The following is a 22,589-nucleotide window of genomic DNA, read 5'->3' on the forward strand; positions in this document are numbered from 1 at the left end:
GCTCTAACGCGATTTATGAATTCGGAACAATATTTGTATAACGCGAACGCTTGTTTGCTATAACGCGATTTTTGCTTACTATTTCTCCAATTTTGTGGTATTAACTGTGAATATGGTAAAGAAGAATATCTCCAAAAGGCGCTCTGATGATAGAATTCCCGGTGATTATCGTAAAAGAAAGGATATAACACTTGAAGAGAAGCTCAATGTTATCAACCTCAAAATCACCCTTCTCCCCCATCAAGTTACATTCATATTTTTTCAAGGTAAAGTGTTAAATTTACTGTATGATTTCATTATTAGATATGAATGTAACATTTATTTAGACTGTGCTATCCTTTGTGTTAGGCTAAATACTAAATTTTTTCGATTTCGAGTAATCTGCACCTAACCCTATTTTCTCCATAAGCCCTGTTATTTCTATTACGCGATTTTCTATAACACGATATTTTACAAGAACACAATTATCGCGTTATAGCAGAACTACCTGTATATAGAAAACTATTTATAGATGTGAAATAACGTGAACGAGCTTATACTAGGATGCTGAAGCAGACACCAGACATTTACCAAAGCCCAGGAACCAACCCAACGTTACCAGGCACATCAAGGCTACCGAAAAATACCTGTACTGTACTTAATTTAGCAATAAGGAAATAAACATTTAACTGAATATATGCTGTCACATAATACTTATATGTATTGTATGGCTACAAACTAAGAGCAACTATTATGTTTGAAGGCACATCATCATGAGAACAACTGAATAACTCATTTAATCCTGGTCTGATTATAGTTACAAATGTGCAAGTACAATATACAGAAATTTAATATATCGAACATATAAAGTAGAGAAAATATATATACCCTGTAGTTAAGGAAACCAAAAAATCATGAAGCACATCATGCTAGTATATATATATATAAAGACTTAACCATTAATGGGGGGCGATAGTTTCTGGCAATATGGTTGACTTACTAAACAAATGAAAGGTGTGGGTGGTTTTATGAATTTGATCCACTCATGATAAATGGGAACCAAAAAACTAATTTTGTTTTGTTTTGTTTATTGTAGTTCTATGTCCAGTCCAGAAATTTCACACAGTTCACATATCTTCCATTATTATTCTCATACCTGCATTTATAGATACCAGTAATACACACACAAGTATACTGACCCACCAGTTATTAATTGATCTTGTCAGAATTGTGCAAGGAGGCTGGACTGACTTGTTTTAAGTATCTCCTGGTCAAGTTATCCTCATTGTGTGTGAGACTTGTTACTTACCAGGTCACCTCATTACACAATGCCCATCCCAGTTCCTCAGCTTATATCTAAGTACAGTACTGTGTATGTACATTCATACTAAAGCCAAATTACTAATATTATCAACCAATAATGCAATCAAACATTCATAAAGGTTTAAACAAGAACCAGAGGAAAACTTTGTGTGGGTAAATATGCACATACATGAAGATGATCATTTAGTCAACTAAAAAGTAAAGATCCAAACTGGTATATGCATGTTGTGTGTACAGTCAACAACAAAAAGATATAGAAAAAAATCTGCACCCTTATGGTGTACAATATGACACCAGACCAAGAATTCTGAACAACACAGGTATTATATGTATTCCTGTTACTTTCTCTATTAACTATGTGACATATGGAATACATTGTAGTGGTTACACTGCATCACACAACCAGAAATAACAACATTGTCAAATGAAAGCGGCCTCAGTCGGTAATTGTTACAAGGCCATCAGGAAAAGGGGTACAGCAATTTTTCTGTTGGCTGTACACAACATAATCACATATATAGTTTGATATTTTACACAATTTCTTTGATTAGGTGAAAATTATTTTCTAAATACTTATTTAAATGTACAAAATGAGGACAGGATCTACCAAGAATCATAAAATTTTAAAATAAACATGAGAGAGAAGGATGTTAGATTTTAATAAATTACATCATATCAACCACTCTACCAACAAGTCTGTTTTAATCTGCACCCAACTGGTCAGTAGCTAAAATAATTTTATCGAGTTATATATCTACAAATCAAAGGTAGATATAGCATGGTAAAGCTACCTTGAGACAAGTGCTTTATATCATAGGGGTGATTTCACTAATGAAGAAAACTTATTCCAAAGTTTTAAATATTTTTGTCTAGGGTTGAATTTACAAAAGTAATAGGCATGAATCACTTAAATCCCAAACCCAGAGTTGAGTTCATATGTTAATGGAGTAAGTATCAAGACTTGCTTACAGTGTCAAGTAACTGTTCAGCACCCAATAGTTAATGACCAACAATATATCTACTGTACTGTAAAAACCATTTTGTCAAGTATAAGTTAAGCAATACCTCTGTACAAATCACTTAACTTTTTTAAAGTGCACACTTTACAATAATATTTGTGCAAATATTATAATGGATTATAAAATCCCCAATGTGCACTTGATACTTGGTTAGTTATTTTATTGCACACTTTACCTAAGATTCAAGTCAATCCTCAGAGAAAAATTGGTGTATTTTATTTACACTATTTGCCACAAAAAACATGTCCTGTGTGAGAATGTAATTAGATACACCAGTCTTCTTAGGACACCTTTCTACCACTTCAGCACCAGGTATTAAGCGAACTTGCAGGACTGACAAGAGGCAGCAACGCATGCTGGATGTATGCCAGGCTCATTTTAAAACTTGATCGTTAAAAGGAATGTCTTATGAACCAGGAATACAAAATCTCATTGTCTACTGTGAAAAATATAAATACAATTATTTCCTTTATGAACCGATTTATGAAACGGAGCTCCTCTTCATAGATGTTATGTATCACTAGGAATGAGATCAGAAAATACACAGCACTGAGGAAATAACGAACTATACTGTGTATGGAAACTTGCTAAGAATCCTGTTCTGATAAATGAGCACTGACTGAAAAAATGCCCATTCGCAAACACAAGGCAAAAAATAGAAAAAATCACACCAATGGATTAAGAAAAAAAATCTGATGATGTACTTGTTTCTCTTAAATAAAGTGTATTCACTGCTTATTTTTTGGGGGGAGGAACTGTACTGCGGTCTTCAGTCCACTGCCCAATCCAGGGATGTTGTAAAACACCATCAAGACTCAAACGATCACGTGGGCTGTGCCTCAGTAACTGTTAAAAAAGGATACACATAACATCAAAAGATTTACCTGGGTCACCAGGTAATGATTCATCATTATGAGAGAGAGAGAGAAGAAAAAAAAGAAAAAACAGAAAAAAAAACAACAACAACAGGAAACAAATGTGAGAATATAAATCTATGACAAACAATAGTGATATCCCCGTTAGCCAGAACAATTAATGCAGAGCTCTACCGACGATGATCCTACATCCCTGGGAATTTTTCCGGTACAGTATTATTGGGAAAATTTTTCAAGTATAAACAATGCATCTTGCACGGACAAAACTAGCTCACATCCCAGGATTTTTTTTCCTGGTGCTAGGGTAAATTTTCCAGAGTAAACTATGCATCTCATTCTTTTGTGAAAAACGTAAGAAATGTTGTAACCAGAGTCCATAAAATCGGTTCTAATTAAGTTAGAAACAATTTTTTTTTACAAAATAATCCTGAACAGTTTATTAAAATTTGGTTAAATAAATATATTTAAAAAAAAAATCTATGTAATACAGAAATGCAAGGCATGAATGGAACTGTCACAGTAAAGACAGTGGAATTTCCATAACACTGGGGAAAAATTTTCAATCTAAATAACCCATCTCGCACGGAGCTGTATTTATTTACGCGAAACCACTGTGCACATCAATACAGGTATATTGTAAATAAACAAAATATGTATACAAATATTGTATACTCGCCAGCAGATGCTGTCATCTTGAGCCTAGAATAGGCAAACATGTCTACTGCTGAAAGTAATACATAACTACAGTAATCACTTTTTAAGTTCTAACTTATGATGGAGATGGGGCAGGGGATTAGTGGCTCATATTACTGACCTGATGCTATGTCAGGTCACCAATTGTCAGGGTGGGGGATTAGTGGGTCTCATGACCTCAAGATGTCTGGAATAAAGACGAAAGCGAAGGTGCTTCAGTGTTTCCCACTTAATAATGTATAGTACAGTATATGTTACTGTAAACACTTTTTAAGTCTTAACAATGCTTTAACACTATTCTTGGCTGATTGTTTCCCGGTACAGTAATGTACAGTCAACTGTACATTGTGCACAACACAAATTGTATCCAAATACAGCAGCTAGTGAGGGAATAACTTTCTACAATGGCAGCAGAATATGGACTAAGTGATCTAAGCAGCAAGATCACCCACGTGCCTGGCACGCGGGGACGCGTTGGAGCATGATGCAATCTCCCGGAAATTTATCCCCAGGTCCAGATCAGAAGTGTTTGGAGAAATTTTCTCTGCATTTTTTTTCAGGAAAATGCACCCGATTTTTATCCACGGAAGCTCGTTCGCGGGTCCAGAATGGAAAGTTTTCCCGGCCTAATTTCAATTCCGGGTATTGGAGAGTTCTGGGGATTGAGGATTCCGGCTAATGGGGAGATTACATTGACTTGTAACTTACAAGGGTAATAAATTATAAATTCAATTATATCTATACAGTTTTAACTTAGAACATTACCTTGACCATTAAATCCTTGGCTTTATCAGAAACATGTGAAGGAAACCGAAGATCCACACTGCATATGCGTTTGTACGTGTCCGAGTTTGATTCTGCTTCAAAAGGAGGTTTACCACAGAGGAATTCATAACACAGAACTCCTAAAGACCAGAGATCCACCTTTTCATCATGAGCCTTTCCTTCAACCATTTCAGGAGGCAGATAGTCCAGAGTGCCACATAACGTTGTGCGCCTGTGAGAAATACACAAAACTCGCTGTACCTATATTTCTTTAAATAGACCATATAAAATTCTTTGTTACTTTACATATAAGATGTTTTGTGCTCCTAGAATTCCCCACAAAAAAGTAACTGTTGATTGAAACTAAAACTCTAGTTCACACCCAGGAATATCCAATGAGGAAATATAACTCCCCAAAAATGGTGTGATGCCAATTAAGCTTGATCTAGTTACTGTACTTGCTCAGGCATAAGGTGGCGCCACTGCCATCAGCTGGAATCTTCTGAATAATAATTTCACTTTTTTTATGTAAGCCCCCCTCACATGTACTGTACTTCTCCTATCATCAGCCCAAGTTGTACTTAATGAGAGCTGGATCTAGGCTCATCTTACCTGGAGGAAGGAGCATGGACTGACCAGCCAAAGTCTGCTATCTTCAGGTCTCCACGAAGACTCAGGAGGAGGTTCTCAGGTTTAATATCACGATGGATGACCTTTTTTGTGTGGCAGTATCTGTTACAAACATTGAGTACATTATGGTTTAAAAATAACCTATAGACTGATCACACAATTCTAAAGATTCTCTATAGGTGTGAATCTAAATATTTCAGTCAAGCTAAATGAAAATGGAAATCTCTATAACTCTACATACTAATCTTAAAGACTAGAAACTTGAGGACTAAATAGTTCTGAAAACTTGATATTTACTGTAGATTATTCAAACCAAGTGCAACATTCAGTATCTTGTGCCGACCTTACTATATATTTATGTAAAAATTTCCTTTGATCACTATGAATGCATATAAAGTTTAAAAAGAAAAACAATATTCACACCAGGGAAAAAAAAAATTATATATATATATATATATATATATATATATATATATATATATATATATATATATATATATATATATATATATATATATATATATATATATATATAATTACTATATTGTATTGTATGTTTCATGCCTCAGCACCTATAGATAAATAAGAGTGTGTGTGTACCTCAGATGTGTGCCAGTAGCATTAAGCAAGCTAAGACAAGTACTGTGGTACCTTGAGCCCACAGAGTTCAAGAATCAGGGGCCCCCTCACAATTCAGTGATCATAATACTTCCTCCCTGTTCATGTTTTCAGGTATTGGTGCATTGTAGTTATGGCAATGCCTAGTGCATTTGTTCCATCCAAGTAAGTAATAAAGTAGGTAGTGTCATTTAGTTAAACTTTAAATCAACAACAACTTACTTAAGTGCATTGGCAAGCTGCATGATGTACTTAGCAGACCTCTTTTCATCAAAACGGCTGTGAGGTTGTGCCTGCATCTCCTTGTACAACTCGCCACGAGGGGCGTACTCCAAGATGAGGTACACCCGCACTGCATCATGGAAGTACCCATACAGTCGCAGGATGTTCGGGTGTCTGAAAGAGGAGTACTTTATAAACCAGAAAAACCAATATGTAATAACTTATTACTAATCCTAAACCACCAAACTGATTCTGCTATAGAACAATGTTTGATCAACAAAATCATCTGTATGCATCAAACTAGTCCAGTTCAGTATATTATATTTTGTTCAATATAAGCTCAAATTTTTGAGAATGCAGCTAATATCTTCAAAAACATATTCAGAAAGAGGACTCATTATCTCTCACCATTTCATGGTAATTTTCTATGTTTACATGGGTTAGCCATGATTACCTGATGACATGGTTTCCCAGTTACCATCAAGCACCCTCTTAGCTGGCAAGATAGGGTCATAACTCCTCAAGGAAATAAAGGATTACACACCTACCTTTACTTTTCAATGACACCCCCCCCCCCAAAAAATCTTTTGAGCAATGATAATGCTGTACTTCTAAATTTCATATACAGTACACTGTACTGTATTATTACAAAATTACAATCCTAACTGAACTGACACGTTTCAGTATCTCGCACACATACAATATGTAGCATACATGATAAAACCAACTAGGTTAAAACTTGAAATATAACCCTGAATGTCTGAAATATACACAATAGCTATGTGCCCTCTTTATCTGGAAAGGCTATTTCAAATACATCCATCAGCCAGTGAGAAAGAGACTAGGTTGCTAGGAGTCAAGCTGGATGAGATAATTGGAACTTTTTGTTATCCTCAGAGTTCTGTTGTATGAACTGTACATAATGTACTGTATATGCAAAGTTTTTACCCTTATAGCTAGTATATTACAATATTGTGCAGTACAGTATATGTGATGAATTGCCAATATCAATCAATCTACCAGCTATTTTAATAAATCGAAATTTATTTTAATGTTTGTAGTAATCATTTCCCTTTAGCACGATTTAACATACTGTAGTACCCTCATGAAATGTGTAGACAACTGTGAAACTCAAATTACAACAGAAAAATATAAACACTCACCTGAGATGAGCTTGAATCTCAATCTCTCTTCTCAATTGATGTTCAACATTTGACTTTTGCAGTTGGGACTTGAATAAAACTTTGAGAGCCACTATGAATTTACTTGACTTCTCACGAGCCAAATAAACATTACCAAACTTGCCCTTTCCAAGGGGTCGCCCAATCTCAAAATTATCAAGTGACCATTTTTGTTTGTCTTTGTCCCTGTTGAGATCAAGAAATTAAAAGTGAATTACAACATAAGAGTATTGTTAAAAAAAAATAATCTCATCCCTAACGGGTATTCAATTTTGTACAACCCGTGAAGAGAAAAATACCTCACGAAGTATCACTTTTTAAAAAATTACACCAACTAAAAAGTTTGTTACAATGGGTATTTTGGAATACAACCATGTTCTCTCCCTAAACAGTACAAGAATACCCATGTTCTCTCAAAAGATGTCTTCCTAAATGTCAATGTGAATATTGGGGCTATTTTCCCTATAAGAATCATTGTAATTAAGGGGGTTGTTTTACTAGCCAGCAATTTTTGCCACATTTTTCCATATACAAGTACACTTCTCATTACCTGAGGCTATTAGGGACCTGGGCCAAGTGTATACAGTACTGTAGTACCAGTTAGTGAGGAATAAATAAGAATTATACCAATAAATAAAATATGAGAAAAATACCACATCGCCAGTTGGCAGTAGTTTCACTACACGACACTAAAGTGGCCGAGATCCACAACGTTGCTCCTTCCAGCTCTCACGCTCTGTGCATTAACTGCTGTGCAGGTAAGAAATGTTTATTCCATTTATGGTTTTGACCTACGATAACCATTTCTTTTATTTTTGGGAGCACACACTGCCCAAAATTACGAGGTGGAAAATAACAATAACACAGCTTGGCTTGGTAGGGGGTGTAGCTACAGAATCAGTCTAACTTGGCAAAATAGAGACACACACACGTTCACACCCATGCTCTCCATCTCCAAGGATATTGTTTTTCTAATTCACTTTGTGAATAAGCGGGGTATGCTCTGTGAATACAGAATATGGGTATTGTTGACCCTTAAAGAGAATAAAAAATTAGTGCATCTTACTCTAAGCTGTCAGAGTTGACACTGTCTTTGTGAAGACCATCTGCTTCATTAACAACATTGGATTTGGTGGTTTCCTTCAGCGGTGCTCGTTGTGGTGCACTGCTGGCCACCACACCACCTGCATTGTTTTCTTTGTTGGTCTGCATTTCCACTGCCAGACTCTGCTATTCTGCAAAAGGGTATACAAATAAAATACACTAATGCTCTTCTTGCAAGCAACACACAACTTACTAAATGGAAAAAAAAAGACCATACCATGTAATTTTAACTGGCAGTCATAGCGACAATTCAACGAAGTAACCTCTGATATCTAATAAATGGCCATAATAGGAAAAACCAAAAACAAAATGCCAATGACAGTCAGCACTGTTGTTGATAATGTGGAATTCCACAGGGAAGTATCTTGGGACCTTTACTTTTACAGTACAGTATTTAAAAGATCACCCAATTACCGATATGTTAAATATAATCATCTACTATTCATATCAGGCAAAGATCCAAAGGGTATACAGGTATACAACCAACATCTCACATAAATGGGTAAGACTTGACAGGTTCCACTGGGTATGACTCGCCTGGGTACGAGTTGTCCTGCACCCAAAAATCAGCAGCCAAAGTGAAATGAAGTGAAGTACCTGTCACACTGTAATCATTAGTTTAATTTAACTGAATGATAATACCCCTACTTTGACACCTAAAACTGTATCTTGCTCTTGTGAGACCACACCTGGATTACGCAGTTCAGTTCTGGTCACCGTATTACAGAATGGATATAGAATCCTTGGAAAGAATTCAGAGGAGAATGACAAGACTAATCCCGGGCATTAGGAACCTTGAATACAGAGACAGGTTAAAGCATCTTAATTTGCACTCCCTCGAGAGACGTAGAGCGAGGGGCGACCTGATAGAGGTGTATAAGTGGAAGGCAGGGCTAAACAAAGGGGACATTACAAAGGTACTCAAAATCCAACCAGGAGCGAACTCGTAACAATGGTTTTAAATTAGACAAATTTAGATTTAGGCGTGAAATAGGTAAACACTGGTTTGGAAACAGAGTAGTTGATGAATGGAACAAGTTACCAAATATCATCATTAACTCGAATTCGCTGAATTGCTTCAAACATAGGTTGGATGCTCATATGAGCAATAGGGGTTGGGTGTAAACGGAACTGCCCAGTATGGGCCAATAGGCCCGCTGCAGTTTCCTCCATTCTTGTGTTCTTGTGTTCATGTACCTTTGGCTCTTGATTTAAAAACAAACCGTCACTCACCCAAGCCAGACTTTAATGGGATTGGGTAATACCTCTGGTTTTAACTGAAGTCTCTCATACTCTACCCTAACACCATGTGGCCACAAAGCCTTTATGAAAAGTAACCCCGAGGAGTCTTGATGGGTTACCCTTATTTTGATGTGTTGTTTTGTCACTAACTACTCAACAGGTGGAGAAACGTGTAACAATTAACACACTAAAGCAAAACACCTACATTATACATGCAGGTAAATTAGTTAAGTAACCTTATGTGACCCTCGATGACTCCCTACTGCAGGCTTCCATAGACACATTATACCTGCCCTTAAAGGTACATATATTGCATAGCCATATTTATGTAATACTGAATTACATCAAGCACTTGGTAATGTACTTGTGGAGTCGATGAATTTCAGAAAGAACACTGGACTCATAGTGTCTGTAGGGTTTCCATAATCCTTCATCCGTTGTCATTGTCTTAATTTTATAAAGATAATTTCTTGAACAACTGTACAAAACTATCATAATGTGTGTGTGGGCGCTGTGAACATAAGAATGGAGGAAACTGCAGCAGGCCTATTGGCCCATACTGATGAGTGATGAAAATATTAAACTTTTTATACAGTAAATATACTGTAATATAGACATACAAATACAGAAATATAAACACAGTAAAAGTATCATATAAGTTCACTTTAGTTTACCCAGACTATAGGTCCTACAGACATCCTATGACCACCTGTAAAATATTTAACCAGCTTTTGAAGTCTTCCAACAAGTTCGTTAATACTGTTGTGATAATATCGACACATATAATGGAATTACTTCAAAATCACGAAGATTTTAAACATTTAGTTTACCATTTTGTCTACATTGTTTACACACATGATGAACCAAAATGTGAACTTGAATGATGGAATTTGTACTGATTAAATATCAGAATAAGAGCTTACCTCACCTAACAAGGAATATATCGACCATTATTACTAAACAAGTATTTAAATGTTTTTTCCCGGAGGTCCTCCACCGACCATCACGAGGCGGCAGAGAAAATCACTTATGGCGGTCATAATATACTTACGAACCCTTAACTCCCCTCACGAACACCTCCTTCACTATCACACGGAACAGCAGAGGGTAGTAAATGGTGGAGGAGGTGTTGAATAAAGGAGAGAGATGGTAAAACGGAAGACTAGGTGGGTCGTCTCCCTCGCCGCCTCTTTGAATGTGTACGTCTGGAGGTTTAAACCGTCCTGCTGGCCGCTGATTGGTCGACGCTCGCCGAGTTTTAAACACACATTGTTGCTGAAAATTTATGTAAAATGACCTTTTTGTGGTGTATATAAATCTCTTGACTACTAAAATTTCACTAAAATTAATAAATTATATGAAGGTATGTTATTTATTTTCCAAATCTTATGTGTGGCATTTAAAGATATTTTTTGTGCAATCTTTAAATGAAAAGTTCACTTACTTGTACTCTTCCTATCTCATCTGTTCATCTGTTTAAAAGGAAAATAAATGTTTTCTTAAGGCGACAAAATTCATAAAACTGATATAAAAAAGACATAAATAAGCCTTCCTAAATATATTTGTTGCCTTACCAGAGTGCAATGTACGGTCCGGTATGCCAGGTCTCACTGTAAACCGGACATGACATTAAAGGGGATCAAGAACAAAACAAATATGACATGTTAATAGATTTCTTCGATTTATTATCAACACTAAAATCCACAATGCTTTCTTCTCGTTATTAGATGATGATTTGAGTAAACAACCAAACGACCACACCTCACCTAACGACTGCTCAAGAATGTCGCTTATCAATGTTTAAATTTTGTCTACTTAAGATTTGGAAGACATGATAAGGCAGTGAACTCATGCCTAAGTCACGGAGAACTATCTATTTTATTATGTGTATACTGATCTCATCCCAGCACCAGCTATTCCTATATCATTTTATAAGTAAATATTAATGAAACCATTCACCTGTCCTAACATATAGGTAAATACATAAGAATACATGAAGAATCACCACCCCAGGTAGCTTGGGGGGGGGTGTAGTCAAGTAAGGTCAGGTCAAATGTGCATTGGTAATGTATCCTATATGACCTGCAGGTAATTTATCTAGTCTATCAGTACATCAGAGACCATGCAGGCTGGGGATGCTTTATGGAAGACAGTAAGAGAGGAAAGACCACACAAGGTTGAACTAACACAAGAGGTGGACATGGAACAGGTCATGCAGTGTGGAGACATAGAACTGGTTATTATGGACTATAGAAAATGATCATCCGTCAGTGAGGATTGGTAATTGTTGAGCTGAAAGGTGCATCTAAAATCAATAAATTAACTTAGTTTTTTTAGAGTTGGCAGTTGTGTACTCTACTAGGTATGTTCATGTTCAGTCATTATTTAATAATTTTCAATGTTCTCTTGTCTTTTGTTGAGAGTGAACATCAGAAACATATTTGTAATTGGAAATAATTTGAAAGCAATAAAATACAAGTTTATTTTAAGAGTTTATTGTATTTATTTACGAAGTTCATCTTTATTACTATATGGATATGCATAGCTCAAACATGCCATAAAATAACTCTTTTTTTGATGAAGATGCAGCTGACCAGTGGAGGTGCACGGGTTCAGGTGGTGTACAGTACTGGTGCCACCAAGGACACCTCACACCTCAACTCTAAATACCTTTCATGGCCAACAATTACTTCACAAAATAATCAATGAACTTATTCATTAGTATACATTGAAATGGATATTTAATGATTAAATATTAAAAAAAGTGACAAATATCAATGTTAACCAGTGTCTTGGTGAAGGTCTACCCACACACTGTAACACTAATAACATAATGTAGGACACAATTACAACATAAATTCCAATCTAAGAAAATGTAAGAAAAATTTTACCCAATACAAAATTAACAAAAAAACCCTCAGTTCAATTAGGTAACTAAAATACACATTAGTACAGACAGTAAGAGTACAGCTCAAAGGCCTCAAAGAACTTGACTTACATTAAAAGTAATGACTCAATCAGTAACTTAACAGTTCACAAACATCCTTAATATAAAGTTACCTCTCACTAATGTGGAGATGTATTCTTGAGAAAAAAATTCCCACATTAAGTTACCAGCTCAGTTATTTTGACAAAGAAGATTGTTCCTTACACTGACCTACCTGGAGCACTGCAGATTTGGTAATAAGGAGAGGAAAGTTAGAATTAATATTTTATTGATGTGAGCGTGGTCCCTCGGTCACACACGATGGTATGGGCATTGTTTACCTCCCACCTCAATATGCCATTCATTAGTTTCAACCATACAATTGGATACTAAATTTTCACTATATTTACAAGTCATTCATATTTTCCACTTAAAGTTCATCAGTACAGATATGAAGTGTTATGGAAGGGCAAGTTTATATTCGAAGTAATGCGTTGTTAGTAAATGGAAAATAAATGAATTATTCATAATTTACAATCTTGATGCCAACATTGAAGTATGATTATGATTCATCAGCTATACAGTACTGTACATCAATAATACACATGGCAATGTAAGAAATATATTTCAGGCAGTGGAGAATTATGAATCATTCTTTGGCCAGCCTGCCCACCCATGGCTAACCTGCTTCTATGACCAGCCTGCCTACTTATAGTTAGCCTCCCCCTGACCAGCATACCTGCTTGTTTGCCTCTGTGGCCAGCCTGCCTATGGCTAGCCTGCCTTTGTTGCTAGCCTCTGTCTATGGATAGTGTGCCTATGGCTAGTCTACCTCTGTGACCAGTCTTATAGTCAACAGCATCGTCATGGCAGTTTTAATCCATTATTCCTGATGGGTGTCAGCACAATACTTCACTCTACCAAGTGACTGGTCCATTCTTCACAACATCAGTGACTTGGCACTTCGCTTACAGGGTACAATACTAATCCTAATATGACATTCTGAGGCTTAATGGAATACATATTACAGTATACCAAGTTTGTGGTCATCAGCTCTGGGGGAAAACAAAAACTTCAACATATGATACAAAGGTTTCTACTCAGTGTGAGTTAAGATCCAAGAACTGATGTCAGTTTCTTTGGGAACAGATTAAGGCTGATAGGACACAATACTATACACACACAACATCACTTTGGTTTGGCTTTTTAAGTGAGAGAATATCTTCAAACAATGATATATTTCAAAGTCTAATGTGTTCTTGCCACTAATTAGCACCACTGATTAAGCTCTATTTTTGTCTATGACTTTATTACACTTGATAAACTCTTTTTTTACTGTGCATATTAGATTTAACTGAATGTAAACACACACAGTTTTCTCTGTAAATGCTAAAGCAAGAAAATTTATTTCCTCTAAGATTTTCACTAAATATCTAGGTTAGGCAGCAGACCCAAAGGTGGTGGTTGTTTATAATTTTAGTCACTTAAACTTTGGCCAAACGGGCAATGAAGAGGCTGGAAGTGAATGGGCTGCTGTTAACTAACTAAAAGCCAGTAAACAAAAAGAAAATATTACAATAACGGGTGTTATCCAGGGTGATACTACCAACCACGGCAAGTTTTCTCTGGGCACTCTGGTTTCCTCCTGCACTAACACCAGACAATGAAAGTCAAAACAAAGTAACAAAGAACAACTGACTGCCTAAAGGATTAGTAAACTGATAAGTGGTAGATGTGATAAATATAAATATTCTCAGCAATGAAATAAAACCACAACATCTTATGAAACTAATTTTGGCTTGGTTAATAAAATTTTTGTTACTTGTAAATTAAAATTTTGTTTCTAAAACCCAACTGAATTCACCTACTGTAGATGTTAAAGGAAGCATTCAGTGTTGTGAGCAGAGATCCAAATGAAAACTCTGACTCTATACAATGAGCAAACACACACTACAGCACAGGTTATCGAAAGACAATAATTTGGTAGTCAATTAAAAAAATCCAACACATGTGATAGATGAGGTACGGTATTACCTAAGATCACAGGAAGCCAAATATTGTCGTGGGTAGTTGATTAACACAATTCTACCCACCTCAGGAGCTGCCATTGTTACAGGAAACAATACGAAAGAAACAAATTATTGCTATCATCCCTCACTAAATATCTTAAGAGCCAACTGCCCATATTAGGAGGACTTCTCACAAACACTTCTTTCATCGAATTAGCCGTTTTACAAAGGCTGATCTTCCCTCATGATTTAAATTATTATTAAAAGATCATTTCATTTTGTTGTGTCCATACTGTCCATTTATCTAAACCCTAACATGATAAAATCTTGAACTATCACAACTTTAATTTCTGCAACTATGTTTTTCCCCCCCTCAATTAACACCTTTGTTCAATCCCCCTTTTGCTCTTCATAATCCCACAACCAAGATTAACTCTTAAACTTGTGAACTATTTCCCCTCCAGTGATACTCTGAACTTTATATAGTCAAATTTTATCACTTGAAGGTAATTCACATTTCTACTGACCGACATATCTAAAAAAAATCAGGATATAGTATTATTCCTATTTAGATTACCTGTAATACAATATAAAGCATCAAAGCACAATACTCATGAAATTTCAATAAATCAACACAGGAAAATAGCTAGGTTACATTATTTATCTTTAAGGAATGTATGAGTATGTATGTATACATTCGCTCCAAAAAAGAATCTTTACGGAGGGGTCCAATGAATTTCAAAATGAACACCGCGACTACTGTTATCTCGATAGGGTTGTCAAAATCCTTCATCCATTGTGTCATATTGTCTAACAGAAAATCGCAATGATACTCTTTGGAGCGAGTGTATAAGGAGGTGAAGTTCTTGCATCCATGCCTAAAACATTGAAAGGAAATAAAGATACGTGTACTATAATGCACAAACCTCAGTTGGTACAGCAAGTGCCTAGTGGGTTATGATAATGGTTTTGATTTCTGACCACCTGAGAGGAGAACTGGGATACGGTTCTTCTTTGTACAGGGGCCTTTGTGCATTTTGTGTTAAATTAGTACAGTACACTCCTGCATGTACACAGGGCCAGCCTTTGTACACTTAGCAATACCATAAATGAGTACAGTACACTATCATGCATGATGGTGGAACAACCCTTCAGAGGCTCAGCAACCTACCAAGGGGGTGGTGTAACCCACTAGCTACTGAGTGCTATGAAGATCATCACCTGTCCAATCAATCTGTATCATTAGCAGGGAAAAAAAAAAGAGCTTCTTCAAGACTTGTATGAATGACAAAGAAATGCTCTGTGTATTCTTTAAGATTCGTTACTGACCTTTTACGTCTTCACCTTCCTCCACCTCAAAACATACAACCCATCAGCTTATATATAATGTAGTGAGGTAATAAGTGATGAGGATTACTTCAGTAGACACCACAACTAACCACTCCTACACTTACAACATGTCATCCATTCGTTTTGTTCAGGCTTTCATATTTTGCTTATCTTACACACTTAACCTTATGAAAGAAAGTAAAAAAATACATGTGTAAAAATTATAAACTAATGAGAATCTAGACAAATGAGTGATAATGCAAATTCAAAGAGTGAGTTATTCGCTGCCGTCTGCTTCCTCCCTCTCCCGCTGTATGTCCCCCACATCACTCGTCTCTTGCTTGCTTTCGGGATAACTGCTGTACTTATCAGTTTTCCCGCTCACCCTCTGGACTGGGTATTTGAGGGCATTTTTCTTCATTTTGTCTCTAACAGCTGTTGGGAGGTCAATGTGGCACTGTTCTGCAAGGTCCACTAGGTAGATCAACACGTCGCTCAACTCTTCTCCCACTCGCACCTTCTCAGGAGATGTGAACTCTGGCAGTCCTCTTGTTACCTGAGTATCAATGGACAATAACAGTACAAACAACATCACTATTGTAAGATCAAAACATTGACTCCCACTTTACAGTGAAGAGTAAGAGACAAGTGACCTACAAGATAATTCAGGAGAATATTTCCTGCCTAAGCTTACCACCAAGAGATTTGAACCACCCTAGTGGCAGGATACTTTGTCTCAAAGCGAGAGTAGAAACTATCACAGCTAAAATACCTATGTAACCTAACCTAAAGCTAAACCCCAGGTATCATGAGGGTGTCTAATCATTAGGTGAAATATGCTGGGAGGTTGCAGTAATCTTCATGTGATCTGAGTTTTGTTATGAACTTTCAGTGCTAACTCCTCATTCCTATAAAAGGATGTTCTTTATCAATATCTCTGATATCATTTAAACTAAATCTATAGAGGAATAAAAGGATCACCTGAAGATTTGTCCCCCAACTCCTCCAGCATGGTGGTATTATGGGGGAGGCAAGGAGGGGCAAGGCTGTGATCCGAACAAAGACAAGTCAAGAGGAACATACCTCACCACGCCACTGGAAGAGCTCAGACAGTTCTCCAACTTCCCCCACCATGGCCAGCAGAACATTACGAGGAGGGTGGTGCTGTAACCAGTTACGCTCCTCACAAAACTTATGTTGATCAGAGCGAATGTCTTCTAGACTGAGGTCTGTAGAGAACCTGATGAAAAAATACACAGTACAGTATTATAAAAGTGAGGGTAAATGTACATCATAAAGCAAATTAAGGTAAACTATGTAAAATGACCTCAAAATAATATCATAATGAATCAATAATGTGTTTAAATAAATGAAGCATTCAGGAATAACAAACTGTAAAAGAGAAAATGATATTCTGAGAGGAGGAAATGAGACTATAATACTTAAGATGACATACAGAGCTGGTACAGTATGTGGTCATGAAGAAACAATGGATGTGAGACATAAAGTGAACTTGTGTAAGGTGAGAGTAAATACAAGGATCCTCGTTACCCAAGTCAGTGATATCCGTAGTTTCATAATTACGAGGCCAAATTATTGCTAAACTATTCGTAAAAAGTCCCTTCAGTTACAAGGAATAATATCCACGGAGCGTGTTAGTCTCAGCAGAGAATGATTCAAATCTCCCGTTATATCGGTGAACTTCCCCCGACACCCACCACACTCATCCCCCATACAAGTACAGTACTCACGTTCGCCCACCATAAACGGTGTCTAACCTCCCATGGTTTTCTATTTTTTTTGTGTGTACATAATTCAAAGATCGTTGGTAAACAAAGTGTCATCTCTAAAAGGAAGCGCAGCAACTATAGACTGGACGTGAAATAAGATGTTATTCAGCAAATAAAAAAGTGGTGAACCTATGATAGACACCTCACTTGCTCTTCAGATTACAGAGTACCGGTATAAAATGATAAAAAAGAATAAAAATAATCCTTACGAGCGTCTCTAATATCTTTTGGTCTCAATCAAACCCTCTTCCCGTTATTTCTTATGGCCAGAAATTCCCTGCTTTAAGTGGATTCATTTAAGTGTCAATACATTAGCCTCAGACTATGAAGACCTCCTGTATTGTACTATATGTCTTTCTTGGGACATAAGATGTATACTGCAAAATGGACAGACCTACTGAAGGTGTGACAAAAGGCCCACACTGCTATGTGTTAGAAAGTACTGTACTGTAATACTGTACAATGAGAGAGTTGTGTTTAATGCAGATTTAATGGGTGCAATACACCAATGGGCCCCTCATATTGTGGGCCCTCATAGTACTGTCAGGCAAAAAATTATCGAAATGGGAGGATTTTATTGCAGTACTTTTGTCTATGTTCAATACAATATCAATCAATCAATGCTGTAGATCCAGAGATATGGATGTATACACTCAAGTATTTACCTGTATTAAATCAGCACAAATTACACTACTGTATGAACCACTGTACAGATAGCCCCCTAAAAAAATTACACAGAGTATCTTGAAGTCTTAAACCCATCTTTCCCGTGATATGTTGTATACTGTACACACAAACAAAGCTAAATAAACCTCTGGACCAATTATTCACTACACATTTCTTTAGTATTTTCATTAATGTCAAAATCAAGAGATGACCCACAACTACACCCTGCACTGTGACTCTCAGCCCTTTCATCAATAAGCACAGTTCATGTATTCTCCCTCAAACTCAAAGTCTGATCTATCAACATGGCTAAACTTTTGTTCTACATTCTTAAACAGAGGGTAACTCCTCCTTCAAGCCCTGTCTCGCATTCTACTTCAATCATCATCACCACCATTTTATGGCCACTTTACACACTTGCATGGATTAACCATGATTACCTGGTGGCATGGTGTCCAAGTTGCCATCATGTAAATTTGAAGCAAAATTTATGGTTGGCTGCCCTTCTTGTCACCAACCCATTTTTACATTGTGGGTACTGGGCATGGCAGGGTCACTACTCCCTGAGGTAATCAAACAATACCCACCTACCTCTAACAATTTTTTTTTATAATTTCAAGACATTAAAAGAGTGAAGAAAGGTACTGTAGGCTAAAGAGTAACAAGTTCTCTCATGTTTCACCTGAATTCATCCTCCACGCTGTTGATGGATGATGTACCGTTCACTGCACTCTGAGTCATGCTGGCTCACTCACACCTGCTCCACGATTAAGCAGGAACCTGAAATTAGGTTTCAGATTAAATACATTTAGAAAACTATTTCTAAAGATAAACAACTTAATACACAAGAGATTATTTTATGTTGTAATTTGTTAACTTCAATATGTGTTTGTGTTTATAACTGTACAGTGGGGCTTCATTTTACATGGGTCTCGCGTGCGCTGTTATCCCTTACGCGATTGGTTGAAATGTGACCAAAGTTATAGCTTCCATGAAAATCCATGGGTAGCGCAGGTAGCAGTATAGCATTTATTTAGTAATCGTCTGCTTATATAACCCCAAATTTAGTCATTTTAATTATTGGACATTATAAGTCTGTACCATTAGTAATATACTGTACAGTAGTACAGTTCATTAATTTTTTTTGTTTAAATATATTCCCTTATTTATTATTAAATACTGTATATACTGTAGTGTAGTCTTTAATGTGGAACTGTACAGTGGTCTAATCAGATTTGATAAAAGCCTAACAAGAGCTAATAGGTACAAGAGATGACACCATGTGTAAACGTGCTGAAGGTGGGCTAGCCCAAGTTTGTTTTTATTTATTCATTATTACTGTACGATTTTATATAAATAATTCACGTTTTCATAGCTCTAACCTCATAAAGAATCAAACTCTATATAAACACACAATATACAGTATAGCTCCCTGGTACATCTACCACAAGATCTGTCCTGGTAATGTGAACCATCGCATATATAAAAAACTGTACAGAAAAATTGGCAGGTTGATCACACTACTATAGTATACACCTGACAACACTTGACATAATATTAATACTGTATGTCACTCTATTGTTTAGAGGGCATGCATAACAACACCAGTATTAAATTTGATTCAAATTTAACGTTTTGTAAAGTCCAACAAAATTCTAATACAGGTACAGTATAATTTTTTAGAAAGTAAATTCATAAAACAGTAATACTGCAGATTATTTTGTGCCATTAACACTGGTTCACTTAAACTGGCATAGTCTCAAAAACATCTATTATAATGCAAATAATTCTTATCCATGGCAGATCAAGGAACAGACAACTTGGAAATTACAGTACATATGAAGCATCAAGGAGGCAGCATCCTCATATGATTTATCACTATTCTGAGAATAAAAACAAGCTCACTGAATTGTCTTTCTCAGCTCACTGATGGCCTTTAAACTGCTGTTGACCTGGAGGCACAGAGGCCATAGCCTTCTTGTTACCCAACTAGATTTAAAAAAAATTCCTTGCTTTTCCACTACATTTGCAGTTTATGTATATAAACAAAGATTTTATTGAAAATCCCCAAAACAATTATTAAAGGTCGTGAAAACAAACTTCAAAATTACCCAACAAATTTTACAAACTTCTCATGAATGTCCACCTTTACTGTATTAGTTACTGCATAAACAACTACATCTAATGAAATGGTTCTGGGTAAGCATGGTGGACAAAATTTGGTTTAGCTGCATCACCTATTTTCACTTTGGTATACCTGTACAGTACTGTGTTTAGGTAGGGTTACTGGACTAAGACAGATACCTCTATATCAAGATCACTGCTGTCAAGTTGATACGGTATCTATTCCCAATGACCTTGGCTTCAAAATCTCTTAACACAGGCTGATTGCTCCAAAGTTTATTTAGGTGGCACTCATAGACTTGGCAGGATGCTGTACAATACTTATGATGTTCTCCACGTGTCCATAAACATCTGTGTAACGTATACTGCCCGAGGTTGATTCTCCGCCACTCCTTCCTTACAGCATGTCCTCGTGTAGCTACTGTACACTTTCACTCCACTTCAGAACATCGCTCACTTCCTTGTCATAATGGCCATTCATAATCTTATAAACGTCCTCTCCTTGATACTTCTAATCAGTCTAGTAGCCATCCACTATACGCTTCTACCATTATCACATCTTGTCGGGGCACCAGATAGTTTTAAAGAGTATCAATTAACCTTCTTGATCCAAGTGTGTGTATGTTCTTCAGTTGGTTCCCATAATCCTATGGGCCATGTTTACCTTAGTCTTCCATGAGCACTTCAAAGGTCAGCTTCGAGTCCACGTACGCTTCAATGTCTTTTTTCAGAGTCAATTCAATATTTTTCATTTTTTTACTCCATTCCTGTCATTCATACAACATGAGCAGCCTCCTTGTGTTTCATCTCTATTACCAGCTTAATGTGTCTTGGATTTAACTGTTTTTTAATCTGAGTCGCCATAAATCACTCCTGTAGCTTATGGGACTCCTTTAGACAATACTGTACCGTGAAGATTATAATTATGCAATCTCTTTAAATACATACATTGGGGAATCCATAATCTCTTGTAATTTTTTTATATACAGTACAACAAAATATTAACGGTAAGAAGACATTAAACTTTTCACATATAATCCACCACAGTTTCCCATTATTTCACATTTAATGATCAAATGCTCAACGGGCAGACAATCCTCTCATTGGATCATAATCTCCCTAATCAATTTTTGTTAGTGGTTTAGTGCTTATGACACACCCAGTCAACATAAGAGACAGCTACCCTCATTATATATGATTATCGGGTGATTTTCTGAAGATTATTTTTTTTTCTTCTACACAATAAAAAAAAAACACCACTATTACCCTCTAGATCCCAGTAAATAAAGTGGCGACCCCTCTCTTAATTCTTAATCCTGGTGTATTATCAGGTGAGATTAATTTGAGTATTGGTGTGGCTTAGTGACTCGATACCTAACACCAAAATGCATTATAACTCATACATCACCAAAATGCGTTATAACTCATACATAACACAGTAAGTATGCAAACACCGCCGTCTCAGCAATTCCTCTTCGACACATTAAAACTGAATTATCTCTGAAAGTAATTAACACTTACAAATATTCCTCGATTATTTATGAATGTCTAGATATGTTTATACCTTAAAATATCACTAAACACGGGCATAAATTACCTATTAATTCTTCACGTGCCGGGCGCTTGGTTACAGATCTCCCTTGTTTACCTCATCAGCTGATAACGTGGGCTAAATTATTATCTTTATTATTTTTTTCCCTAAATCGTTTATTCTTTGTTTTAATATTATAATGTATAAGCGATTAAATATCAGTGGCGTGGAATAAATCACCTATTGCCAGTGGATATTAATTCTTAGATTAATTTACTTAATGATCTTAATCTAGAGGCATGATAAAGTAACAAAATATTGTGCAGGTAAACTCCGCTGTTAATTGTAACAGATATAACAGTATAATATAATGTAGTTAACAGTCAACTCTCATAACCTTCTTAACTGCATCCTTGAATGTCTTAAAAAGTCCTAGTACTGGTCCGCGGGCCTTCCCTCCCCCTCCCCCCCGCCACCATCAATGAGTCCCTTAATTATATAATACCTATTATCACAGAGGGGCCTGACCTTTAATATAAGAATACACACTATACTCCAATCAC

General features: G+C 36.4%; 2 protein-coding genes across 3 annotated transcripts; both read right to left on the reverse strand.

The window, feature by feature from the left end:
• Window positions 1–393: 393 nt before the first annotated feature.
• On the reverse strand, window positions 394–22,159 carry LOC121875131 (aurora kinase-like). 2 transcript variants are annotated; one of them, XM_042379514.1, is made up of 10 exons: window positions 22,093–22,159; window positions 19,054–19,151; window positions 16,999–17,155; window positions 10,707–16,471; window positions 8,372–8,540; window positions 7,288–7,491; window positions 6,125–6,298; window positions 5,267–5,386; window positions 4,655–4,886; window positions 394–3,167 (listed from the first exon to the last, which is right to left on the reverse strand). In XM_042379514.1, exons 5-10 carry the CDS (start codon window positions 8,515–8,517, stop codon window positions 3,057–3,059), a joined length of 987 nt encoding a protein of 328 aa, XP_042235448.1. In that variant the 5' UTR covers window positions 8,518–8,540; window positions 10,707–16,471; window positions 16,999–17,155; window positions 19,054–19,151; window positions 22,093–22,159; the 3' UTR covers window positions 394–3,056. The 2 variants fall into 2 exon arrangements, with proteins under 2 accessions (XP_042235448.1, XP_042235447.1); XM_042379513.1 differs by having other exon boundaries at window positions 10,703–16,471.
• Window positions 16,193–19,112, reverse strand: LOC121875073 (dCTP pyrophosphatase 1-like). Its single transcript, XM_042379420.1, has 3 exons — window positions 19,054–19,112; window positions 16,999–17,155; window positions 16,193–16,471 (listed from the first exon to the last, which is right to left on the reverse strand). The coding sequence occupies exons 1-3, from the start codon at window positions 19,110–19,112 to the stop codon at window positions 16,193–16,195; spliced, it is 495 nt and encodes a 164-aa protein (XP_042235354.1).
• Window positions 22,160–22,589: the final 430 nt, after the last annotated feature.

Source organism: Homarus americanus, unplaced genomic scaffold (assembly GCF_018991925.1).
Source record: "Homarus americanus isolate GMGI-L3 unplaced genomic scaffold, GMGI_Hamer_2.0 scaffold36970, whole genome shotgun sequence".
NCBI lineage: Eukaryota > Metazoa > Arthropoda > Malacostraca > Decapoda > Nephropidae > Homarus > Homarus americanus.